Source organism: Electrona antarctica (genome assembly GCF_951216825.1).
Source record: "Electrona antarctica genome assembly, chromosome: 8".
Taxonomy (NCBI): domain Eukaryota; kingdom Metazoa; phylum Chordata; class Actinopteri; order Myctophiformes; family Myctophidae; genus Electrona; species Electrona antarctica.
Genome location: NC_136789.1, coordinates 2,334,697 through 2,359,996, shown reverse-complemented (window position 1 = coordinate 2,359,996; position 25,300 = coordinate 2,334,697). Strand labels below are relative to the sequence as shown.

Here is a 25,300-nt window from a genome sequence, read left to right as displayed (position 1 = left end):
TGCTGAAATCACTTTTATTGTTCAATACAACACAGTACACATAAAAATACAAAAGTTTATTTTATCCCTTTTTTCTTTAAAGTTGAATATTAGTTTGTATACAGTTAAATATGCGTTACAATACACACATTCCTCATACATAGAATTGGGACACAATGAATAAAGTTTTCCTATTTTCAATTGCATACTTATTTTAGAACAGGGATTTTAAATAAATATATTCAGAAAAGGCTCCATGCACAGTATCGGCAGGTTTTCTTTTTCAGGCATAAAAACTGTAACTGTAACTTGTTAACATTGAACATGTTAAACTTAAATTAGGCTGCCCTTTATGGTAGGCTAACCAGCAATGTTAACCACTTGTTAACCAGCCCTATTTTCTACTTTGTCAAGGCGAAAATAGCAGATCTACAAGCTCACAACTATGATCACAATTTCACATCACGATGCGAGGTGTTGTGGGCTTGTAAACCTTTTTCTTTTTTTTTTGGGGGGGGGGGGGGGGGACCTTTGCCTATAATGGCATTGGCATGCCCAAAATAGGAACACTAGGTTTCAATTGGTTAAGCAGCAGCAACACCAGTTTCGACTAGTCTAGTCAGAGATCAACCTTGGCTTGGCACACAGTCATATTTTTTGGAAAGTTACAAGACACTGACTTGAAAAATAAGCAGTGTACTCTATACTGCACTGTTCTTCTCTTACATATCCCTTTGAATGTCAATACAAAAAAGAAAGAAAAAGAACCCAAGTGCCAGTGATCATTATGATCATAACCGAAAAGACTGAGGAGCAGTAGAATCTGCAAACTTCTCTCCTGTTCATTAACCTGGCTTATTCCTTCCTATTTAACCTCAACCATTGAGTAGGTCAAGTGGGGACAGATGCATATCACTTGTACACACCATAAAACATATTTAACCATGTGAGCTTCTATTTTTAGTCATGACAGCACAGACGAAGAGGTGGACATAAATGGCCAATAGAATGCTACTTGGATCATGGACCGTGACGCTTAAGACGATCTATAAACAACTTATAACATTTATATATCAATATTTTACATATACTGAAAATGTAACTTAATATAAATGAACCGGCAACTTCACCCACTAATATACATACTAACTGGTGTAGTTATCGCAGATAATTGAAGTTTAACAATTACAGTTTTAGGAGTGACAAAATGGAGATATCCCCATGTTCTTTCCTTAGACGATTGCATTGACAAAAAGGCAGCGTGAAGACGTTTTCTCTTACAATTTCACTTACTCGTCCTGGACAAATTCTGTCCCTCAAAAGACGATAAAGGCTAAATATGGTCAACTCCACAATGTTTACCGTTAGTCCCTTCCTATTGTGTTTGTGCATGCAAGTATGCGGGCAAGCCAGCTATAATACTAAAAAGGAATGACATTTATTCACTGACCCTGAAATGCTCATTTGTTACAGTAAAAACTGAAGTGTGTTAAAGGATTCATAAAAAACAGAAAAGAAAACAGGCGATTGGAGTGAAAGGCTTCATCTGGGTAACCTGACTCCGCCAGATGGGGCAGCAGAGAGTACACTGGGTTCCCCCCTCCTGCTAACCCAGTGTACTCTCTGCTGCCCCATCTGGCGGAGTCAGGTTATCATCTGGGAGCATCTTCAGGAATGTTCAGTCAACCTTCTTGTTGCGTAGTCTGACAGAATCTGCCAAGTGTCTGCACACAGGACCAGTATGCTGGGATAGGATGGTGAGAGCCTTCCCGTGAATCAGTGTCAATAGGGTCTGGTGCCCTGCAGCCCAAACCCGATACCAGGGGCCGTAGAATGGGTCCGACACAGCCGGGCACAGCATGTTGTTGAGATTGACCTCAGTAACCTGGAAGAGAAAGAAAATGCGATAGGGAGAGAAAGGAGTGATTTACATGTTTTATTAAGTACATTAAACGAGGTTTAATAATAATTTCTGATAAAAGATAATTAAATTGTTAAACCTTTTCACAGAAAATAAATTATTAAAAAAATAACAAATCCATCAGATTTGACAGTGGCATTTGATAACATTTAATTCACTGTACACTTGTCATTACCGATTGGCCTAAAACAACAGAATTTCCCCAAACCCCCGAATTAAACATAATATTTTCATGATGGACTATTATGTGTATCCAGTAGATGGCTCCATCTTACCAGGCCTAGACCCTGCAGGAAGAGGAAATGGTACAGGAAGAGAATGCCAGTGGATAGAAGAGCCCACCACATGTCACCCAGTGGCTCGGGTTTGTACACACCTGCAGAAAGACACAATCACAACAACTATTATTTGTCTGTCAGTGTTTGTCAGAGGTCATACTTGCACAGTGCACATCTTTTAGGAGATTGAGAACCCCACCCCACATCCCTTTTCATTTTCTCAGTAGTCAACGGGGCTACCTTTTTCGCAGAGCCTGGGGTCGATGGCCGCTGATGGGCTCCTTGTTTTACAGGTTAGGTTAAGCCTTAACCTAACCTGTAAAACAAGCATCATGCAAACCTGTAAAACAAACTATGCCTTAACCGTTAAAGCATGGTTCTGACGGCTCATATGACAGGTGTTCTTTAGTACAGTGCAGGTGATACAAAGTATACACAATAAAATCTGTTCAAAGTGGGCTCGCCTCAGTGGTTTCCTCGAAGTTAGACTGGGCAAGCTCTGTCTAAAGCTTTGTCAGTTTAGACTCTAAACTGACTGGCCCGCGTGGCCCAATGGACCCTACGCCGGTGTTGATGGTTAAGAGGGAACTGGCATAGGGGATGCACAGTTTTATTTGCTCCCTAATATCAGTATTGGCCCCACACATTTGGAATGAGTTGACCCATGTTGTCCTCTTCTACAAAGTCAAGTCTGGTTCCAAATTGTCCTCCTTTCCTTTTTTTGTAGTCTGTTTCTCAAGGTAAATCAGTGGACAAGCACATAATGTATGTCGGTTGACAATGACATTAAGTTGTAGTTTCCTCACAGTGCACAGGTAGACTCAATTCAATTCTCACACTGACAAGTTTAAAACAATGTAATTGATTGAAAAGCCTGTAGAGTAGGCAAGCACAAAGTCTATGAAGCAAGGAAGCCCGCACAACAAATTCGTCTCACTGTCTCTATACATATTTACCGGGTGCGCGGTCGGGGAAAGTTAACTTAAGATAAGAAATCTCTAAGAGAATACCAGCACTCACGGACATGTGGTTTGTTGCTCAACCTGTCTTGTCAAAAAAAGAAAAAAACTTTGCAGCTAATTTTGCATTTTCTACTACCTGCAATGTTATAAGTCCCATTTTGCACATTGAATCTTTCAATATGTGCAGTGTACCTGCATAATTATTGGCTAAAGGACTCAGAGACAGGCATGAAATGCTCCATTAATGTTCATAGTTTCTCATATTAATACTGTGTATTTTGCTGTATTATGATTGCACTTTTGGGTTTTGGCTGAATGTTGTTTATATCGACACGGACAAGGGAAGGTGTCGTACCCCCCCGACATTATAAAAGTGACACTTCCTGTTATTTATAGCATGCAACGCTGACGAAGGCTCCAAGCCGAAACGCATACGCTGTGCTGTCTGCAGCATACTATGCCAACCATAAAATATTAAAAGTGCCTTAAATGACATGTCCGTGAGTGCTGGTATTCTCTTCTTAGAGATTTCTTGTTAAGCACAAAGTCTATCCTAAATTCAATCTCTGCCCACTGTTGCCTTCTTAGACAGCGGAGAAACTAAAATGTTCTGCATTTCCACTCACTTTTCCTTCATATATTATATAAAAGGAGCAGATTTAACTGGTAGCAGAGGCAACAAAACAGAGACATAGCCTACTGTACAACAGACATCAAAGCTAAGCATACCATTCATGCATCCCTCCCCAACAATAGAGAAATGCTTTGCCATGGTAATAGAAAACAAACCATTACAGACACCCGGACACAAAGACACTCCTTATTTCTGCATGACTGTGAGCCTAACTGGGACAAGTTGAATATTTCCTTTTGTTGTGCTGCCATGTCATGTTACAAGGGAGGAGTAAAAAGGAGTTTTGTTGCTTCTACATTGTAGAGGCAACAATGACTCAGATATTCCATCCTGATATCCAGTGTGGCTGTTTCCAATTAAATCCACACTTCACATGGAGAAAGTGTTATGGTTCCATGATAGACACAGCTTCTTTATTACTCTCTCCTAGCACCAGGATGAGGTGTTTAAGTTCAAGTTCATTAACATGTGCATAATAATACAATGACATTCTTGTTCTCTGGCTCGCTCTGCCTTCACACAAAGGACACACCATCCCAAATACAACAAAGAACACCTACATGGATGGACTGCATACACAAAGCACTCATAACGTATACATTATATTGTTGCTGTTGGTCGAAAATCATGGCCAAAACCCAAATCGATCATTTTCAGTAAATAGAGGGGAAAAATAACGTGTTAGCTATAATTTAATCACAAGCTCTAACTCAAGCTCTTGTTAGTATTTTGACCTGGTGTCCCCATTTAGGGCAAAAATAGTGAAAATAGACGATCTACAAGCTCATAGCACTACTTGTGCGTGACACTGTCATATGACAAGGTATAAAATGCAGTAAGGGAATAAAGGTGCAGTAAGTGCTTTTTTTGTTAAAATAATGTTAAGTAGCTCTATATTCTGATAGTAATCATTGCAGTAGTAGTGTTTCTTCAGTAACAGAGGTCTTCCAACAGAAAATGCATTTTAACCCATTTAGACCTGAGCTCGATTCTATAAAATGTCTTCTAAATCCTGACAGTTTTCTGAAACACCCTGTGTTTCTATGTCAGGCGTTCTCAAACATTTTCATGTCAAGGACCCCCAAAAATATATGTATTTGGCCGCCGACCCCCATTTGAAAATATGTTGTTCCAGGGACTTCCCCAGAAGCAAAGATTTGCGCCACATTTCACGATTTTTCAAAAATAGCGGACCTACAAGCTCGTAGCACGGCACTCTAATGGGGTACATGGTATACCAAATTTCAGGAGAGAGAACTCAGGATACAGGATAAACAAGTGAGATTGGAAGTGATGATACAAAGAATTGAGAAGACAACATCGGAATGGAAGACAATCAAATTGAAGCTGATAAATCTCCTTTAAAATTAATTAATTGATAATTTCTAACCTTATGGATCTTTTAACCTCAATAATGTGTAACATAAAAATCATCATTTTGCATATTATATTCCTTAATCAAATATTTATATGACCATTTGAGAAACAGGGCCAGGCAATGGCATCTTTTATGACATCTTTGTCTGTCACATCACATCACAAAGAAATTCTGTGGCTAGCAAGGTGGAGGGGGGGGGGGGACTTTTTTTTAACCGGCCCACATGTGCGTTCTTTGGCCGCATGCACGCAGTCGCAGACAGCATTACATTCACAGAAAACCGCCCAATGATAGAACCAAAGAATTCAATTAATTGTTAACTGTTACGTTTAATTGAAGAATTTCTTAACAATGATTAATTGATTTTTGATGAATTGTTAACATCCCTAATCTCCTGATTAGGTGAAATTTGCAACCCACCTGATAATATATTTTCTGATTATTAAAGAGCTGGAGAGAAGTGGAGACCCCCGTTATTGAACAAACACTTTATCTATATACAGTAATGATTACTATCTGAATATAGAGCTTTAAACCTTTCACACAAAAGAAACAAAAATAAACATAAAACATGACTTACAATAACTTTAATTTATGACAAAAGATGAAATGTGGCCATACAAGGTTTCTGGCCCACAGCAACATTGTGTATTCCATGTTCCACGGTGACATTACAAACAACAACATGCGGTGCATATGGGTGCAAAATGACTGCCTATGGAAAGAAAGTGTTATTGAGAAGGGTGGTGTGTGATTTGTCCGTCTGGTAACATTTTGCAGATGGAAGGAATGAGAACAACGAGCATGTGCCAGGGATACACACAACACCACTTAAACCAGTCTCTCAAACTTCTTCCATGTCAAGGACCCTCAAATTAAGTTTTTTTTTCTTCTTTTTATATATATATATATATATATATATATATATATATATATATATATTTCTCCTGGAACCCCCTCAAGGACCCCTGTGGGTCCCCACTTTGAGAACCACCGACTTGAAGGGGAATACCACTCATTTTCAACATTGATCTACCGGTATGTCATTAATATACCTTACAGTTGTTTTGAGTTGCCTAGAGTTGAGGTCTAAAACTCGGGGTCATGTGATAAGTGACATACAGAAGGTGTACTATTTGGCTTGCAGAATACACCTTCCCTATGTCCCTGATCATATGACCCCAAGTTCTAGGTCCCCCCGAGATATTGCGCTTTGAGCTTCAAGGAGATATATCTTGTCCACCAATCTCTTGTCCTACTGTACATTTCTCAATAGAAGAGTGGAGAGACCAACTCTCCAACCACTGCAGTGCCAATCTGGAAACCCATCAGCAAGAGTGCAATGGGTTTAACGCCAGATTATTAGACTTATTTTGTCTGTCTATCTGTCTATCTGTCTTTCATAATGTCGCATTACTATCCAGTGTTTTTTGTCCCAAATGGGCTGCCGTAGTGGGTGATCTGCCGTTAAACCCATTGCACACGCACAGGGCTGCGGTGGGCTGGAAATGGAGTTGTGTAAGGTAAGAAAACGGTTGGTCTGGAATTATCCTTTAACACACTCTACCATAGAGATTTGTTAAAAATAATGTTTTATTCACTAAAAAAAAATCTGGATTTCTGGATAATTTTAAAGGGATTGTGACATGAAAAAAAAGTTTTTGTAAAAAAAAAGAAATGTAGGTTTTCTGAGCTCAATTGCACCAAAAAAACCCCTGAACTTTTAACATTCAGTAGATTTTCAGTGGTCTGGGGTTTTCTGGCTCAAACAGAAATAAATCTGAATTCTATTTTGTTTTATGTTTTGTTTTACAATAAATTGATTTTAGTAGTCATTATTATATTTTCATAATGACCTGCGACGGAAGTGAGTCAGTCAGTCAGTCAGTCAGTCAGTCAGTCAGTCAGTCAGTCAGTCAGTCAGTCAGTCAGACACGCAGGTACCAACCCACCTCTGACCTCTTCCGTCTTCCTACCTGTGTAGTCAACTTGGCAAAAGTAAAAGGCAGTTTACAACAAACCCAGCCCCCCGGGTGGATCATGATCTTGGGGGAAAACACGGTTGTCCAAAGCAGACTATTTTACAGGAATTCCCCACAAAGTCATTTGGAAAAACCAAACGTTCGTTTTCCACCTTTTATTACAAGAAGCATGCATGGATGGAATATTCAGTTTCAAAAGTATTTTGTTTTGCATGCCAACACTTCCAGAATAACAGCAAACTGTCAGTTAAAAAACATGAAACCCCCGTAGTGCTGGAAGCAGGCTTGTGTGTGTATGTGTGCTGCTGTAGGCCTACTACCTAAATAACTCATTTTTAGGGGTTAGGGCATTGTAAAAAACGCAAAAATAATAAAATAAAAGGTAAAAAGATTCCTTCCCGACGTATCGCCCCCCTGGGGGTCAAGTTCAAACTACGCCCATGATCCCAGACCAGTGACCACAGAAAATCCACTGAATGTTCAAAGTTCCGGGGTTTTTTTGGGTGTAATTGAGGTCATAAAACCTAAAAGCAAAATGAAGAATAAAAATAAATGAAAATTAATGTCATGAAACCTTTAAAGAAGGGCTTTTGGGGAATTTTATTTTGAAGTTTCAGTCTAAAACGGAAGGCTGTGTGCTTCTGAACCAATCAGAGCGTCACATCCCTTCAGGCGGGGTCATCCCTATGTTCCCCAGGTTCTATGTTCCCCACTTACCTTAGGGTTTAGGGTTAGCGTTATAGGTTTCTGGTTTAAGGACTTCAGTGTTTTGTACTATACAATTGTATGTATAAGTACAGAACAAAGAATGTTTGTTTTTGCCATCTTTGTTGAAGAGTCCGAGCAATTATGTTTTAGTTTATTTTATGCCAGTGTTAATTTTTAGTTGGCTAAGACGCCTAGGCAGGCCTAAAGTTCAATGGATTGTTCAAAGACTGAGTTTAAATCAGAATTTGCTACTAAAAGTAACACTAGGACTAAGTTGCTAAAATACTTTTAGTGTTACTAGAATTACTAAAATTACTAGGTTAGGTTTCTGGTTTAGGTTTATTCTAAGTGGGGAACAAAGAACCTTTTTTGCATGGTGGGGAACATAGAACCTGGGGAACATACGCTCCCCTTCAGGCTATGGATCGTAGCTCTGCGATGCTGGAGTTGTTTACAAGTCATACAGAGCATGCAGCTACTATGTGGCTTAATTCTAACCTATAATGTTTTCAGATACATATTTTAGTGTGCTGATTAAGTTTAAAATGAGTAATACACTGTCTGGATGTCATCTTGAATGAGAAAACTGAGTATTTCTGTAATCATCATCAGCTGTGTTGGAGGAACGCGTAGCGATGGGAATAAACCAGGTGACTGAAATCAAGATTAATTTTTATTCATGCGGGACTCGACACGTCATCACTACCAGTCTATCACGCATCACGTTTTCTTTTAAAGGAAGTAATTGATATTGGACTTTATACAACAAAAGTGGAAATTTTCCCATTGTTTTGGCATCCATTGTTAGGTATGCCCATATGATGACCAGGGCCGGATTTACCCTCCCAAGGGCCCCCAGGCTAGACAAAATTTCAGGGCCCCCCTGGGTTGTGCGGTGCATTTTGGTCGCGCCATAGAGTGCAAATGTCAAATTGTGCTACTGTTATCTACTACAAATACTATTAACATTGAGTGACTGGAGTTTCTTCCAACGGTGAAATGTCCCTTTAACTCTGGAGTGTACAAATAAATTTAACCCAAATGTTTTTCTTTTTTTTTACGGTGTACTTGTTTCCATCTACACCAAACCAAGTTGTGAGCTTGTTGCAGAGACTGTTGCCCCCAGAATAGAGGGTGCTAGGGTTCAAGTTCAAATTAAAACGGAATATGACGACAAGTTGTTACAAGAATGAAACTCACCACCTTTCCTGAACAGGTAAACAGGCACCAGGTAGAGCATGGAATGTTGGATGTAGTAGACCTCCTTCTCAAACGGAAGCTGAGTATAGCAGAAATGAACCACCTCAGTTAATTTACCCAGTGTAAAACTTTATACTCTGTCATACTTTTGGAGTCAACACACACACATCTACAAGCTCACGGCGCATTGCGATGCCAGCCATGAGCTTGTACACTACAGTAGGCTATTTTCAGCACACGACAGCATTGTTTGATGAATGAAGCATAAATCATAGTTGAAACTAAAGTTCTCCATTTGTCAAAAAACAGTGACAAAACCAGATGATCCCTGTGCTTTAGACCCGTTGTTGACCTGTCTGTCTAGCATCTAGCGACTAGCATCAAAGTTGAGTGAGAACTTTCTCAAGCTAAATGAGGATAAGACAGAAGTTCTCATAATCGGTTCTAGTGAGCAGAAAGAATCAATAACTAGAAATGTCGCAATTTTAGAAAATTGCAAAGTGTGGTTGCCGCAATTGCTTATATAGGCCCCTCCCACAAATTTCGCTTGTCAACGGTCAAATGTTTTGCATTTGCGGCACCCCCTATGGATGAAAATGGAATTGCTTTTGGCTCTCGGTTGATTAAACCACCCGCGACATGTGATTCAAATTTGGGATGGATTGGACATTCCGTTCGTGATTTGTGGCATTTTTTGTAAAATAGGCCCTTGCCACTAACTTCGGAAGCCGATTACGGCCGAACGATACGCACTATCAAAACTCTGCCAGTTTTAATCGGATAGGTCCGGAGATCATGTGTACCGATTTTTGTGCGATTTGGACAAAATCTGTAGGTGGAGGATCAAAAAGTGTGTTTTGAAGAAAATTCTATCCTGACGGAAAAAGGACATTTGATATTACGACCTACAGTTCAAGAGTTATAAGCCAAAACATAAAGTGGGCTGTTATAGCGCCACCATGAGGCCGACCGATATAATGATAAGTTAATTAATTTTAGTAATTATAATGAACCTCCCCTCCAAATTTTGTAACTATAGCACTTACGGTCTGAGGAAAAAATACTTGAATGTGAGTTTTCGTATTTTCCCATTCATGTCAATGGGGAAATTTAATGCACGAATAATTAAAATATACATTTCTCTTAGCAATGAGCAAGCACACGATTCCCGATTTTCCCGGTCGATTTAACATATGGCTCAAGTGCGTACAGTCAAAACTGTGGGAGGAGTAGTGCGTCAAAATAAGTTACTCTAGTTACTCCATAATCTATCTAATAATTTAGCAGACGCTCGCTCGCTGTTTAAATCGCTCGGTCGCTGTCTGTCAGTCAGAGTACTTCCTTAGCATAGAGCAAGACAGCTGCTCGCTTTCTGCGCCATCTCACAACGCCACGACGCACGGACCGCCTCACGGAACCTAGCGCCGCACAGCCCTGTCCTCCAACCTCAATCGGCCCTGCATTACACACGCCAAACATTCTAACATTCATCTTAATTAAATGAATTTGCGACAAAAAAAACCCATCACGTGTCACCAGTGAAATGCATGTTGGGACGGACACAGATTAATACTGGGACACACTTTTCCGCGCAACAGACCCACACGCCCACACTGAACATAATTTGCTGTTCATATATTCAGAACGGGTAAGGACTAGTAATAATAATAAGTTACTCTAGAAATAATAATAAAGTGTTTTACTATAGTCTGGTTGCTCTTTTAGGGCAACCATACTTGGCAACCTGACTGTAGACAGTAACAGTACAGTAAAGAACTTGAGGGTCATTATTGATTCTGAATAATTTTCATTTAATTTAATTTCATATTTATTTATTTCATTTCAGTTGTGGTTTTACGATTATATTCATTTTACGTTGTACTTTTTTTTTTTTTTTTACATATTCCATAACAGAAAAGAAAAGGAGCAGGAAGAAGATAAATCTTATTGACACCTGCCCCTATCTATCATTTAAAAAAAACTTCTAATTGATGCTGCTACCAACCATTAATTTTCACCATGATTACATGATCAAATAAAAAAGAGAGAAAACAACAAAGACAAAAGAACATAGAGCTCAACAAGAGAACAAAGAAAACAAAGCTGAGGGAACGAAAGAACACTTATATCCAACCTTCTAATTCATAATTTATCATTTTTTCCTTTTTAATTCACAAATTAATCATGTTACCAAGATTGCCTTTTTTCACCTTAGAAATATTGCCCGAATCAGAGCCTGTCTGTCATTGGACGATGCAAAAACGCTGATCCACCGCCTTTTTTTTCCCTCTGCTTGATTACTGCAATGCACGTTTTTCTGGACTGCCAAAGAAAACAACTGACAGATTACAACTTGTCCAAAATGCGGCAGCCAGAGTTTTAACTAAATCTAAGATGAGAGAACATATTAATCCAGTTTTAGCTTCACTGCATTGGCTTCCGGTTGTTTTTAGGATTGATTTTAAAATTATTTTACTTGTTCATAAAGCTCTCAGCGGTCCTACCTACATGACTGCCTGCCTAGATATGTCCAAAACCACCCCCTCAGGTCCTCCACTGCTGGCCTGCTCCATGTGCCTAAAACTAAAACACACAGTGAAGCAACTTTCTGCTTCTACAGGCTGACGGTGTGGAACTCCCACTATACCAGGAAGCCTCTGTAGACATTTTGAAAGCACAGCTCAAGACCTACTTCTACACTATTGCTTTTAGTTGATCTTTTAAATTCTTTGTTGTTATTCATGTCCTCACTGTATTGCATTACTGCTATTATTTTAATGTTGTTTTATGCCTTGCTTTTTTCACCATTGCTCTGTAAAGCACCTTGTACTGCATTTCATGTCATGAAAGGTGCTATACAGATAAAGTTTTATTATTATTAAAACTACTAACCTTTCACTTCATTCTTTACATGTTTCACACATGACTTAATCGTCTTACTCTATAAAGGGTCCAAGGGTTCAATTCTGTTTTGTCTCAAATAACATTGTTACCTGAAATGTAGGCTACAAGACGCATATATATTTAGTACATATCTATTATTCATATTGACAGCAGTCCTTGTTACAAAAATGTCCACCTCTGTTTTAATAAATCAATGCAGAAGTGTGCTGGAATGGCCTTTATGGAAATACATGTCTATTAAGACATATTACAGTGTGTATGTGTTTGTTTAAATACAGCATTTCAGCTTTATTCTGATTAAATAACAGCAAGGAGACGGAATGAAGAAATAACAGAATAAAGCAGAATAAAAGACAAGACAAGACAGCAGAGAGAGAGATCTCTCAAAACACATAACATACACATAACATGCGCACACAAGAAATAAGAAACCAAGTTTACAAGCTATATGTTCACAGATTCAATAATTTTGGGGTTTGTAAAGTCATGTCTATATATTAGCGATCAACCGATTATCGGCAACAGACGATTATCGGCACCGATATCACCGATATCGTAATTCGGAGGAAAACCCGATTTTGGACGATATTTTGGCCAATATTTCCTCTCTATGCAACGAGGCATAAAATAGGTGTATGTGCTCCTCTCTGCAACTGGTGCTGTTGAATGGGATTAGTCCACTGAAATGATACAGTATAATATATAATATATTGTTATTGGTGCCAGGGTGGGACATTTGTAACCTGAATCCGCCAGATTGCGGCAGTATTGAGTTCACAAGTTCCCTCCTCCTGCCTGCATCTGGGCTCTCTCAGGCAAATTAGTCATCAAGAATATTAAAGAAGCTAAGAACGTAGCATCTGTCTAACAGTATAAAAAGTTAAAAACTTACTTACACACACTATAGAGTGCCATGTCTACATAAAATGCTATGTAAATTACATAAGTTTAGCCTTGGCATACGCCTGTAAGATTGTCGAGGCTAGTGCAAGTGCTACGGGCTAAAATGGAGTCTGAAGTGGTCTGTTTTCAGACTGTGGTAGAAGATTGGGAGTGAGTCTGCAGTTCTGATTGCAAAGGGAAGTTCATTCCATAGTTTTGGAGACAGAAGGGAGAAGAGTCTGGGACATGTGGAGCGTTGTCCTGGCTGTTTTAGTGAATGTTCTGCCAGCCTCCCTGTGTTGGCTGATCTGAGCGCGCAAGGCGGGTTGTACTAGGGTCTGATCAGACTTTGAAGATATGGGGGTGCCAACCTTTGGTTGAGGGTTATCACACATTTTTTCCAATGAAATTTCAAAACGTTTCCAGGATATTTAACCCAATTGCCAGGACTATATAACAATAAGTCAGCGCAATTCTCTCACCGTTCCGCTCATGCTCTGCAGCTGCACAGGTTGGTGTCACATGACAAAGGAACTACGCATCACGCTGAAGCGAACTGTGAGCTTGTAGAGCTGTTCTTTTTGTCACATCCTATACATTATGCTGCAATCACGCAGCCCGTTCGGAGAAAAAAAACTACTTTTGTTACATATTTCGTGTAAAGATGTATTGGAAATGTTTATTTACAAAATAATTACCCAAAAAATGCATAGCCAGATATTTTTCCAGGATCCTTAATAAAATTCCAGGACCTTTGATCCATTTCAAAACTTTTCCAGTACTGGAAAAAGTTATTTCTAATTTCAAAACTTTCTCAGGAATATTTTGACCGTGGGAACCCTGTTGGCCAGCATCAGAGTTTTGTACTCTGTGCAGACAGCAACGGGGAGCAACCGGGAGCCAATTGAGGGAGTGGAAAAGTGGGGAGACATGTGAGAATTTTGGCTGGTTGAAGACCAAGCATGCTGCAGCATTCACAATGACTGGCTTTGGGTGACAGGACCCTTGCACAATAGACAATGATATTAGTGAGCTGGGAATGCTTATGTCAACCATAAGATGTTCAAGATATTTGAAGAGTTTTGAGATTTAATAGTAGGCTACTTACCAGTCTAGTGTTGACCACAGGGAACATGAGAGCCAATAAAGCACCGTTCAACATGTGAACCTGAAGCCTGAAATTACACATGGAAAAATATATATTAAATCATTCTCTCTTACCTTATTATCTTGTCCTGAAAATCTGGTTATACAATTAAGACAATTTTAATTGGATGTTTGAACTAACTCAAGGCTTCGAGTTGGGAAATTCTTTGGCAATGAGATTTGATGTAGACAGAAAGAAGTGGTCCAAGTACAGAACCAACTCAGAACTGTTTAATAAGAGTGTTTAACTTTAAGTAAGTGATTAACCGTTGGCAGAAAACTCACAATATTGGCTAAAGGTTTAATTCCACTTTAAACTCTCCGTATGTGGCTGTTGGTGTATGAGGTTACAGATCATGCATGTAGTAATGACATGTGGGATGTAGCCAAAACAACATTTGTTTATACAGCACTATTCACAACCCAGTTATAAAGTGCTCACTGCTTTGCAGGGGATTAACATACTCTGGACTCACACTCTACAAACATTTGCATTTAAATGCATTTACTACATTATTAATATTATTAGGAATGTTAAAGCAAGTGACTGAGATTAAATTTGGTTTAAAGATTTTGTCTCAGGACAATTTTTGCTACCAGTATCTACTATGTACATTAGTCTCGTCGTACTCACCTGAAAACAACCATCGCCGTTTTACCTGGCGGACAAGCCAATAAGAAGATCTGTTGTGGAAGACAGGGAAAATGTCAAATTAAATGCATGATTACATCTCTTTCTCTGCCTCTATGACTTTTCTGGACCTACACCTGTGTGTGTCATCATAGTGATTTCAGCCAGCAAAAAGTAAATTTTCAATGTGAACCATATTCCCAAAATAAAGGTTTGTGCTAGTATAGGTTAGCCTGACACTCAGTCTGAATTTTTGATTCAGGGCTGGAGACAGGCTAAGTATAGGTGACAGCATGGGTTGAGCATTTCTACATTTTGGCGGTCAGCCAAAATGTAGAATATCCCTGGAAGTAATCTGATTACAATTGTAATTCACCCAAAATAGTAATAAAACCTTTTAGTTGTAAAGTTTAGAATTAGCTTTAGCAGGAATACATTTTATGAAAATGTTTAGTATGATATTAAACCTTTAAAGATGAGAACTTTAGGATAGATACGTGTCCGGCTTGGGCAGCCATTTTAGATGCTAAATAATTAGCGTCAATGCTAGCGAGCTAAAATGAAGCCATCCTTGCTCTAGAAAGCGCCAATGTTCCAATCGGGATCACCGGATAATCAGCAAAGACCTCCGAACATTGCACGTTTTTTATCAAAACCATGGAGAGCTTCGTAGATTTAGAGTTATTCAGCCTTTTAGTCCGGCTGTATAAAAAATAAAAAGATAAATCAGCGATCCGGTTTGATATCAATAATAAAGCTTATCTGACGTAACGTTCCGCCAATAGCGGTTGCCGGTTGGATTCTAATTGGCGGAACGTTCCGTCACGAGCAGTTAATTTGTTAAGATAACCTGTGTATTCGGAGAGAAATGGAATTCACATACAGCCAAGTTGCAGTAAAAGTCTCTCCACAAGTCCACGTATGACAAAATGTCTTATAGTTATAGTTTATCTCAATTTGCCGTTGTCATGGGGACAATGTCCGCCCATGAGAAAGGCTCACAGTAGAAGCGTGTCAACTCCCTAGAGATCTTGTCATTTCCTGAAAGTCCAGGAAACATGAATATTGGGTGATGTAGTCATAATTCATTTGTAGTTCAAAACTCAGACTGAAGAGAGCAATGCATGTTAGGAGGGATCTGTAGTAAAAGAACACCACAAGGCCAAATGGTTGTGAAAACGAAAACATGTTATCTAACTAAGATAGTGAGATAATGTTTAGAGTTCAGAGTGCCCTGCAATATGGGTGAAGAGTAAATGTGACAAGCACTCAGAGCCAAAGTGTCATGAAAGATATGATTTCTGGTTAATGGAACATAACATTAATTCACAAACAACCAATGTACCAAAATGTATAGATCATCCTCTCCTGAAGTAAGTCATTTTATGTTTTCGAAAGTCTGCAGAATACAGAATATTAACTGTCAAGTGAAGGAATTAAGGACTAATCTCTGTGGAATCTAGGATTCTCTTTTTCAATCTATGCAAGATCCTCGGGACCATCAGTCTGAGTCTGGCCCTGCATTTGGTGGGCCTACGCTGTTCTCACTATAAGACTATTTGCACTGTAGGGCACTTGGTCTCCTTATTTCCTCTTCCCCTGAAATTAGGAGAAGTTCTCTCACAGTAGCACTGAACTGGAAAAGGGGAAAAAATGTGGGTGTGTACCCAAGTGTCATGTTTCCATCACTGCTGACTGGAGCTGGATCCAGAGGGAGGGGGTTGCCACACTGAAATCTCTGTCCACAATAGTTTGCAAGCTTGTGCGAGGGGTGGAGAGGAGACCCATGTCTGAGGACTGAAGTTCCTTGTGGGGGTATACTGGTGGAGTGGGTCAGATATGTACATGGGAGCAAGGCAGGGTGCAGAGAGATTTGTAAGTGAAGAGGAGAGAGGCAAAATTGTAGGTGATGGTGAATTTAACTGGAAGCTTTTTTCAAAGGGGGCCATATTAGAAAATATTAAAACACCCAATACCAACTACATCTCCTGACATAATGTAGCTTCGGACTATAACAAAGTCACAGAACACAGATAAATACATATGCATCACATTTAAATGATTCTATTTAACTATCATCATCATCATCAATATTTAATATCAATGGTCTTGTGTGCTGTGAACAAAAAGTGTAACTCAGCCTTTTATCAGCCTTATGTCACATTACCAAATGTAACCAGGCATGCAAGGTAAAAAATAAACAAAAGAAATACAAGGAACAAGGAATACTGACAAATTAATAAATTATACTCTGGGAAATCCCCAGGTAAAAAAAATCTTCAATGTAAAAATGTCCCATACTAGTCTGTTCATAATACAATTCAGGTATGAAGCCGCGGGCCATATGAATTTCGTCCCAGGGTCACATTTTAGCCCGCGGGCTGCACTTTTGACACCCCTTTGATATTTGAAGGTTATGCATGCTAGCTGTGTTTGTATACCTGCCCGGGTGTTTAAACAGTACCTCTCCTTCATCTTGTCCTTAAACAAAGACCAAGTCAAATTCTAAGTACAGAATACAGTACAGAACAGTACAGAACATGCATGTATAAATACACAGAAAGTTTATTCCAATTTCCTGTTCCAACAAATTAAGAAGCATAGTTCTCTTAAGCAGGACAACTCAATGTCATTCTATGTATTCAAAACAAATGTACCAATTGGCAACATGCATGCAGTTGCATTTCAAAACACTTAAACAGCACAACAAGAGATTAACTCCCACATAATTCAACTCTGACAGGATTGACTCTCTATTTGCATATGTGCTTGCTTATCCAAAATACTACTTTAAATAAAAACAGCACTTTGTCAAGGAGGGCCAAATGGTAAATGGTGCATTTATATAGCGCCTTTATCCAAGGCACTTTACATAGAGTGTGCATTACATTCACCCATTCACACACACATTCATACACCGATGGCAGCGGAAACCATGCAAGGTACCAACTAGCACATCGGGAGCAATTAGGGGTTCAGCGTCTTGCTCAAGGACACTTCGACAGTAACTCTGGGGGAGCCCGGGTTCGAACTGGCAACCTTGCGGTTCCCATCCAGGCACTCTACCCCTGAGCCACCGCCGCCCTATGTAATCATACAGAGGCCAACTCCTCTGTATGATGGCGGAAGCTGCCAATGCTAATCCTTTTCCATGAAGTTTATTTGAAAAGGGTATCGCTGAGAAATGTAAGATATGCAGAGAGACAGGACATGACATAACCTGCAACACAGGCCCTGTCAGGTCGTGTGCCTTAGTCTAAAACCACAGCCCTGCAATTAAGTCTGAGTCACCAGCAGCCCAACAATCCTACATTACCCAAAACTCACTCAACTAGTATACATGGTTGTCGTCTCATCAGTTCAGTTCAGTTTATTTTGGTCATAGAATGAACATTGCATTGATTACATTTGATCATTATAACTTAGTATTTAGACCAAAAAGGTATAGGCTGAAGCCAGTGGCTTATTTTGCCTATCCTATTTACACCTACAGAAATAATAATATATACAATACATCTAACACACATGGGGGGCAGTAAACAAACAGGGGAAAACAGACAAACAGAGGAAAAAAATACAAACACACAAAATACAGGAAAAAAAAAGAAAAAAAGAAGAAAGAGAAAAAGAAGAAAGAGAAGAGAACACAAATTTGATCACTCAGAATTCACAATTGAAATGCACATGAAAATAAAGGTTATTCTACAGTTTTAGCATTACTATATCTTAATGAGTATATACTTAATAAGTTATGATTTAAAGGTGGCAAACTATATTGTTAATGTTTTATACTTATATTATTTTTGATTTATACATTCTTTTAAATGTATAGATTGAACTGCACTTTTTTAGTACATTGTCCAGGCCGTTCCACAGATTCACCCCTCTGACAGTTATACATTTCCCTTTTTTGTTTGTTCTTGCCTTTGTCCCCTTAAAGGAGCATTCAGTGATTTGAGTGATTTGGAAAACCACCCAGTCCGCCCCGGTAACAAAATGTGCACATGCACGCTCTACAGTGGGGGGAAGTGCAACAGGCCAACAGCATGTGCACCAAGGCCCGCCCCCACTCGATTGATTGGAGGAAGGCCCCTCTCATCCTGATTGGATGAAGGCTTTGCCACCAAAACTGAAACTAGGGTTTTTTGACGCCAGGGGCTCACTGGGGACAGGGAGGAACTCCTTATATGGTCAGCACACTCTATAGTAGGGAGGATTATCCAGAAAAAAAGAAAAAATAAGTGATATTTAGATTAAGTCAAATCACTGAATATACCTTTAAAGATACCAACTCCCCTAAGATTATACCTACTAACTCTACCTCAAACAGGTCATCATAGTTAAACGCATACAATTCTGTGAGGTGAAGGACAGCTCCAAATGTCAAATTGCATTTTGTTACAGTAAATCAAAAGATTGGTCAATACATATTGGAATTGTTAAGCTAGTTACACTAGGTAAAACAAGGTAAAAAGGCCTTATGAGTTACATCACACAACAAAATATGTCATGCAGGGAGTTGTCAGAATTATGTAAGCAGGGAGTTTCCACGCAATTTCTCTCATTCAGAATCGGATAAACAAATCCCGCAAAATGAGGTCACATAAGGTGAAGGAGCACAATGAGCATTACAATAAAGAAAAGTGTAAGATCAAAACATTCTTTAATTGGAGTGCCTTCAAAAGCCAAGTTAACCGGCACAAACCGTTACATGCTGGTCCCTGGTAGCTAGAGGGCCTTCCCACATGGCAGCACCATCTGCAGAAAGAACTTTCCATTTCACCGCTATCACCCACCAGTCAAACTAGAGTCAAAGCTAGTCAGTGAATTGCAGAACTGTACTTCCTGGCTCATGTTGTGTCTCTTCAAGTAGAGGTTCATTTTGAGAAATGATTGGTTTCCTGCCACTTTCCAACTGCCGGGCTGTATCAGAGTTTATATGAGGCTGTTAAGGTTTTTATAAGCTTTCCAAAGACAAAGTCAAGCACATTCAATTCAAAGTACCTCAATGTCTGTTCCAGTACAGAAATATTATACTATAAAATAACAACTAGGCTATTAATATACAATGTCATAACATTATGCTATACATGTGAGAGCATTTGATGATGTGTCAATAATCTCTCTCCACTAATTAAATAAAGTAAAGCATTTTTCAGCACTTTATTCAAACTTCTAATACATAATAGCATACTCAATCCAGCTATAGAGGGTATGCACATGCTTAAAGTGAATGGCACATCGAGTGGCAAATCGAGTGGCAAAGCAACATGCAAAGTGAGTTTAACATTGTTTAACGTTGTTTAATGCAATCAGATAGGACTTCTTTGTTTGGATGTATGGGCTGTCAAGGCCAGAAAGTAGTTTTTTGCCACTCAGTAGGCGTTCCTGCATAACTTCCGGGTTTGATGATGATGTCACGTGCATACCCTCTATTATAAGGATTTCGGGCACTTGTACACAGTCAGAATATTTAACAATGTTTCCAATGAAATCTGATCTAGCCAGATAAACCTTTTAGACTGCACGTTAATGTGTGCATGGCCTTGTGGGGAAGTGTTTAAGATCCACATTTGTCCCCGTTGGTCCAAATACCAGCACTGTACTGTACTGTACTGTACTATCTGCTTTCCTATTGTTCCCTTCAGTAAGAACAGAAAAACTAAGGGGAGGGGCCCTCCGACTTCCCCATTTCCTTTACAACATTGTTTTACACAAACTCTCTCATTGACACCAACAGCAGACCAATGGCCACTACCTCAAAATATTGTACTTTCTCTGCTTTCAATTCTTATACTCCTGAATCATCACTTATTTCCACTCCCATGTAAATGTGTGGTGCTGTATAATGATCAAATTGTTTACAATATCTGGACCCAAATTGTTTCCTTGGCTATTAGTTTCAAATAAAGCCAGAACCCTCTTTCCTGTGTCTGCTTCACCGATTTGTTAAATAAGTGGACAACTCAGTCCTGTTTGTTTGATTGATTGAATACTTAATAAGTAAGGTAATAATAAGGTAGTACAGTCAAAAGTTATGCTAAAAGGATAACACAAAAAACCCTGAGGGGGCTTTCCATTGTGGTTCATTGTGCTCAATTCAGAATCACATTGTTGTTCATTTTATTATTCATTCATTTTCATTTTCAGATGACTTATCCATTATAAGCTCACATTGTTATGGATAACTCTGAATGGGGTGTCCTAACAGAGACTACTATACAGACAGAAAGGACGCCTGCTTATTTTGTAATCAGGTCCATTTTACATTCATTTTGTATCCATTGAGTTAGATTTGTATCTCAGAACTCCACGAGGTCACTGACTTCAGCTTTTTTGTATATACTTCATCATTGATGGTTTCAAATAAATATGCTATAAGCAGCAGGGCTTGACATTAAGGCTTGTCCGGGACATGTATTAAATCTTCCCGGACAAGTGCATTAAAATTGTACTTGTCCGTTGGACAAGTGACTCTTGGTTTCGCTTTTTCTGTGACGCTCATACAAGCCAACAATATTGTCTGACCCAGTAATTAATTCCTAAGAATTGAGTCAGATATTGTCCTCTAGTTGTGAAAGTTGTGTTGAAACATGTGTTATTTAAAATATCGCCACTTTTACATGAGGAAAAGCTAGACTGAAAATATAAAAACTTCCTTTGGGAACAGTCGATGTTCGGGAAGCACAAACATTACGGCGCACACAATTGACAGGTGTGTTGCGATTGGTGTTGGGTAATTGATCACACAACCTATTTTGTGTGCCCCATACTAAAGTTTTGATATGTTCAGTCCTGCACTCATTCCGGGCCCCTCGCCGGAGAGAATGTCGTCCGTGTGCAGCTCGTGGAAAAATTTGACTAAATACACATTTTCTGACAGAACTTTCAAATTAATATGAAACTAGTCCCCAAAACGACTCCAAGTCTTAGGAATTAATTATTGGGTGGGTGCACAGGCAGTGCTATAAGTTTAAATGCCGACGAGGTCAGTCTGGTAACCGTGCGCGGATAGGACCGATCTATGGCTGTGTATTTGGAATACATGAAATATAATAAGATCATAGACATTCTAATCTAGGGCTATTAGCTTGCAAATATATTCACCTAATATTCAAACATCTATTCACCAAGTAAAAGCAACTTACAGATAGTTTAAAATGTAGGCCTATTTGTGTGCTCATGCTCCGGACAAATTACTTTTGTGCCTGGACAAGTGACTCAAAAGGTTAGTGTCAAGCCCTGTATAAGGCATTTAGAGATACTTCTTTATTCTCTCACAAAGGAAATACTTATTTTACAAAAGTAAACATTCAGTCTACCCTTTGTACAAACTTTGCTTGCTCCCCTCTCTCTCTCAACAACTTCTCTCTAGGCTCATGCTAAAAGGGCTCTCTGATTGATTACACCTTTTGATTGCTTAAATGGGAAACCGTTACATTGCATTGTGTTCCTCATTACGCAGATGTGGTCTGACTCTGTGTCTCAATACTTTCAAAATGCAAAAGAAATTTCAGCAGAAGCTTCTGCTGAGTAGAGGTGGGGACAACAATTCTTTAATTTGCAGTTAAATTTCAGGTTCTAATTTCGCAGTAGCTCTGGTCCATAGCCTTCTACTGCTTCTACGATTCTGCCCTGCAGTATAAGGCTATGGGACTTTCGGTTTTAAATCTCAAATCGAAATCAGACCAGCCTCTCCTCTTTAGTGGAAATCTCACAAACGTTTGACCTACTCACCAATACAAAGACGGGTTGTGTCAATAGAAAGCCTACTTTCCTTAGTGGACGCACTCTGAGCCCCCCACCACACGTATAAACGGTACTTTTTGGGCAAAAAGGGATTTTGTTTCCACCGGGGAAAAAATACTTTTAGTTACTCCAATGCGCCCTCTACCGATATTGCCCAGAGAACTGCCTCATAGAGAATATTTTTCCTCCGGTGAAAGAAAATCCCTTTCTGGCCAAAAAGTACCGTTTATACGTGTGGTGGGGGGCTCAGAGTGCGTCCACTAAGGAAAGTAGGCTTTCTAATGACACAACCAGCCTTTGTTTTGGTGAATAGCAAAAACGTTATTTTAAAATAAGCTAAAGAGGAGAGGCTGGTCTGATTTCGACTTGAGATTTAAAACCGAAAGTCCCATAGCCTTATACTGCAGGGCAGAATCGTAGAAGCAGTAGAAGGCTATGGACCAGAGCTAATTTCACAGTATGGCTCATAAAAGGATATCACACAATAATGCAATGGTTTCCTTTCAGCGACTGAGAAAGTCCACACATAACTGACCTCTTACATAGTCATAAATGTTCACTTGACTCAAAAGCAGCTCACACTAACCATCGGAACAGGTTTTTCTCCATTGCAGTCACATACCCTTGGAATAAGTGGAAGTACACTTCCCATGCCTTTCAGAGTAGAGCTCAACAGGTAGGATGTGGGGAAATTATTATTATTAGACTGAGAAAATGGACCACGATATACATTTTCTCAATTCTTCTTACTTTTGTAATCAATATACATTTTCTTGCAGGAATTGTTCAAAATGTATGCAGAACTTCATAATGTCCAACAAAATTAAACATGAGCTGTAATGTTTCCACAACTTGGTCAGAGCTGGGAGAAGTTTATTCACCAGTCATTGACTTGTTTTTCCATTTCCCAATTAATGTTTATATTAATAAATACTGATTAATCTGTCCTGCTCTAACATGATCACTGATTTCGACATAACGTTTATTGCATGAGCTACAAAAGAATATGCAAATAATTGTGGTTTGACAACCCAGCTCTGTGACATCTAAACAAATGTTTGCAAAGTATTTCTAGTAGACTTACCTACATGTTCAAATACTGTTGGTGCTGGGTTTCTTTGCTTCTCATTTGACTATACAGTTTCTAACGACTATAGGCGCCTACAGCTATGGTATGTTCCATGTTGTCAAACTTGTCATTGATGATAATGAGGCTAAGAACTAAATGTATGCTTCAACGTTTTAGAGTAGAACTTCAGCACCACACATATACAAATACATGATGTCTTATATATATATAACACTAAGGAATTCAATCAACAAGGCTAGAAACGTGTGCAATGCTTACCTGTACCATGGTCACAACATGACATGGGTTCAGGAGGTAGATCACGGTTTTGGTCGCAAATTTGAACCCGACCTCTACTCCAAAAGTCATACACAGAGCAACGAGCAACAGGTTCTTCCCTAGGCTGTCCTCCTTCGTCTTTGCACAGTCCTTTCCGTTCACTTTGAGTTCTTTCGAGACGTTGATGTTCCTCAGTGCCAAGGCGATCTCCACAACAGAGATGACAACGATCACCAGGGTCTCACTGATGCGCTGCTGAGGCGCGAGAAAGGCGGCACACTCGGGGCCCCCGTTGCCCTCGAACTTAGGGTCCACGCCGCCGTACACCCAGTCTAAAAGACTGTAGATGTTATACCTGGACATGTTCCTCTTCTCTTGTGGGAAAAGATAAGAACGAGACGGAATAAAAGACGCAGGATTGACTTCTTGTCGAAACATGAACTGCAAGGTTTCTGCTCTTTTGCAATCCGCTGTGTGGCTGGGAGGCAGACATGTAGATCCACCACCCGGCAATAATACAAGCTATATCTCCTCCTACAGACCTGCTCCTGGTGTAGCAGCTCTGCTAGCAGGTAGTTGGGAGTAGTTACCAAGTCTACCTTAACTAGTAAAGTCCTCCGGTGAGCCCCCCGACGCAATTAGCAGGCATGCTAAAAGATAAACACTCATCAAATCGGTGTCAAGATGCCCTAAAGCGCATAAGTTAGTGCGGCAGCGGCTGACCTGTGACCAGTGTACAGTGTACAGTGTACAGTTAGCACAGTGACGCTAGCATGTAATTTAGCTGGGCTTCAAGTTACCCACATTAAAGTCACAATACCGAGTTTGCAACAACGACTAGAGATAGTCAGTACCAGAGCTAGCTAAGCTACAAAACATGAAGGCACCCCAAAACATAGATAGTGTAGAATAGATCCCATAGTGTGTATGGATGGACGGCTGGCCCGTGATTGGCTATAGTTGGTTTCTAAGCAACCTCCGATGCCAGGCTGAGGCTACACATTCTTTCCTCTTATCTGATCTCTCCAGCCGTAATGAAAGTCAAGGTCTAGTCTAGGTTTATTCCAGGTTTATTCCAACCAACCATATAAAACAGACAATTCTACCAAAATAATGTTTTTATTTTATTTATTATAGGTTATCTTACAATACTTAGTCTACCCAACAACCCCTTGACTGAAGTGAACATCATTTTGGGAAGGTAATTTCAAGAATCAATTGATTAATTTATGGTCGATGGCGCGCCAGCCAGGCAGCGCCGCTCCGGGCTATGGGATGTACCCGGTGCTGATGACGGAGAGAAGATCTAAATCTAATGTGTGATAAAATCATAAAATGAAATGTGAGCTGGTATATTTCCAACCTCAATCGGTTGTTGTATTCATGTATTTTCATAGTAAACAAGGGCCTCATATTTAGGAGCATTCCTTGCCCTCTAGTCTAGTGTTTCACTCACACACTCCTCATGTTACCTAATGCTCCAGTCCCGTTATACACGTCCAGAACGCACCCTCTAGTGGTGTGTGCAGACAGAGCTGGCTCTGGTAGCCTGTGTAAAAGTGTGTACCGGTATGTGCTCAATCGATGGCTGGAAGTGG

The 25,300-nt window shown here is 39.6% G+C and overlaps 1 protein-coding gene across 1 annotated transcript; it reads right to left on the bottom strand.

Moving 5' to 3' along the window:
* tmem164 (transmembrane protein 164) lies at positions 1-24,648 on the bottom strand. Its single transcript, XM_079507430.1, has 7 exons — positions 23,703-24,648; positions 14,609-14,658; positions 13,937-14,003; positions 9,043-9,121; positions 2,176-2,276; positions 1,641-1,864; positions 1-1,530 (listed from the first exon to the last, which is right to left on the bottom strand). Exons 1-6 carry the CDS (start codon positions 24,138-24,140, stop codon positions 1,658-1,660), a joined length of 942 nt encoding a protein of 313 aa, XP_079363556.1. The 5' UTR covers positions 24,141-24,648; the 3' UTR covers positions 1-1,530; positions 1,641-1,657.
* Between the last annotated feature and the right edge of the window lie 652 nt (positions 24,649-25,300).

Coding starts and splice junctions, on each gene's coding strand:
- tmem164 (XM_079507430.1), bottom strand. CDS start 24,140: ATGTTTCGACAAGAAGTCAATCCTGCGTCTTTTATTCCGTCTCGTTCT. Junction 14,004..14,608: donor ACGGCGATGGTTGTTTTCAG/GTGAGTACGACG, acceptor GTGTAATTTCAG/GCTTCAGGTTCACATGTTGA. Junction 2,277..9,042: donor TTACCTGTTCAGGAAAGGTG/GTGAGTTTCATT, acceptor GTCTTTCTGCAG/GTGTGTACAAACCCGAGCCA.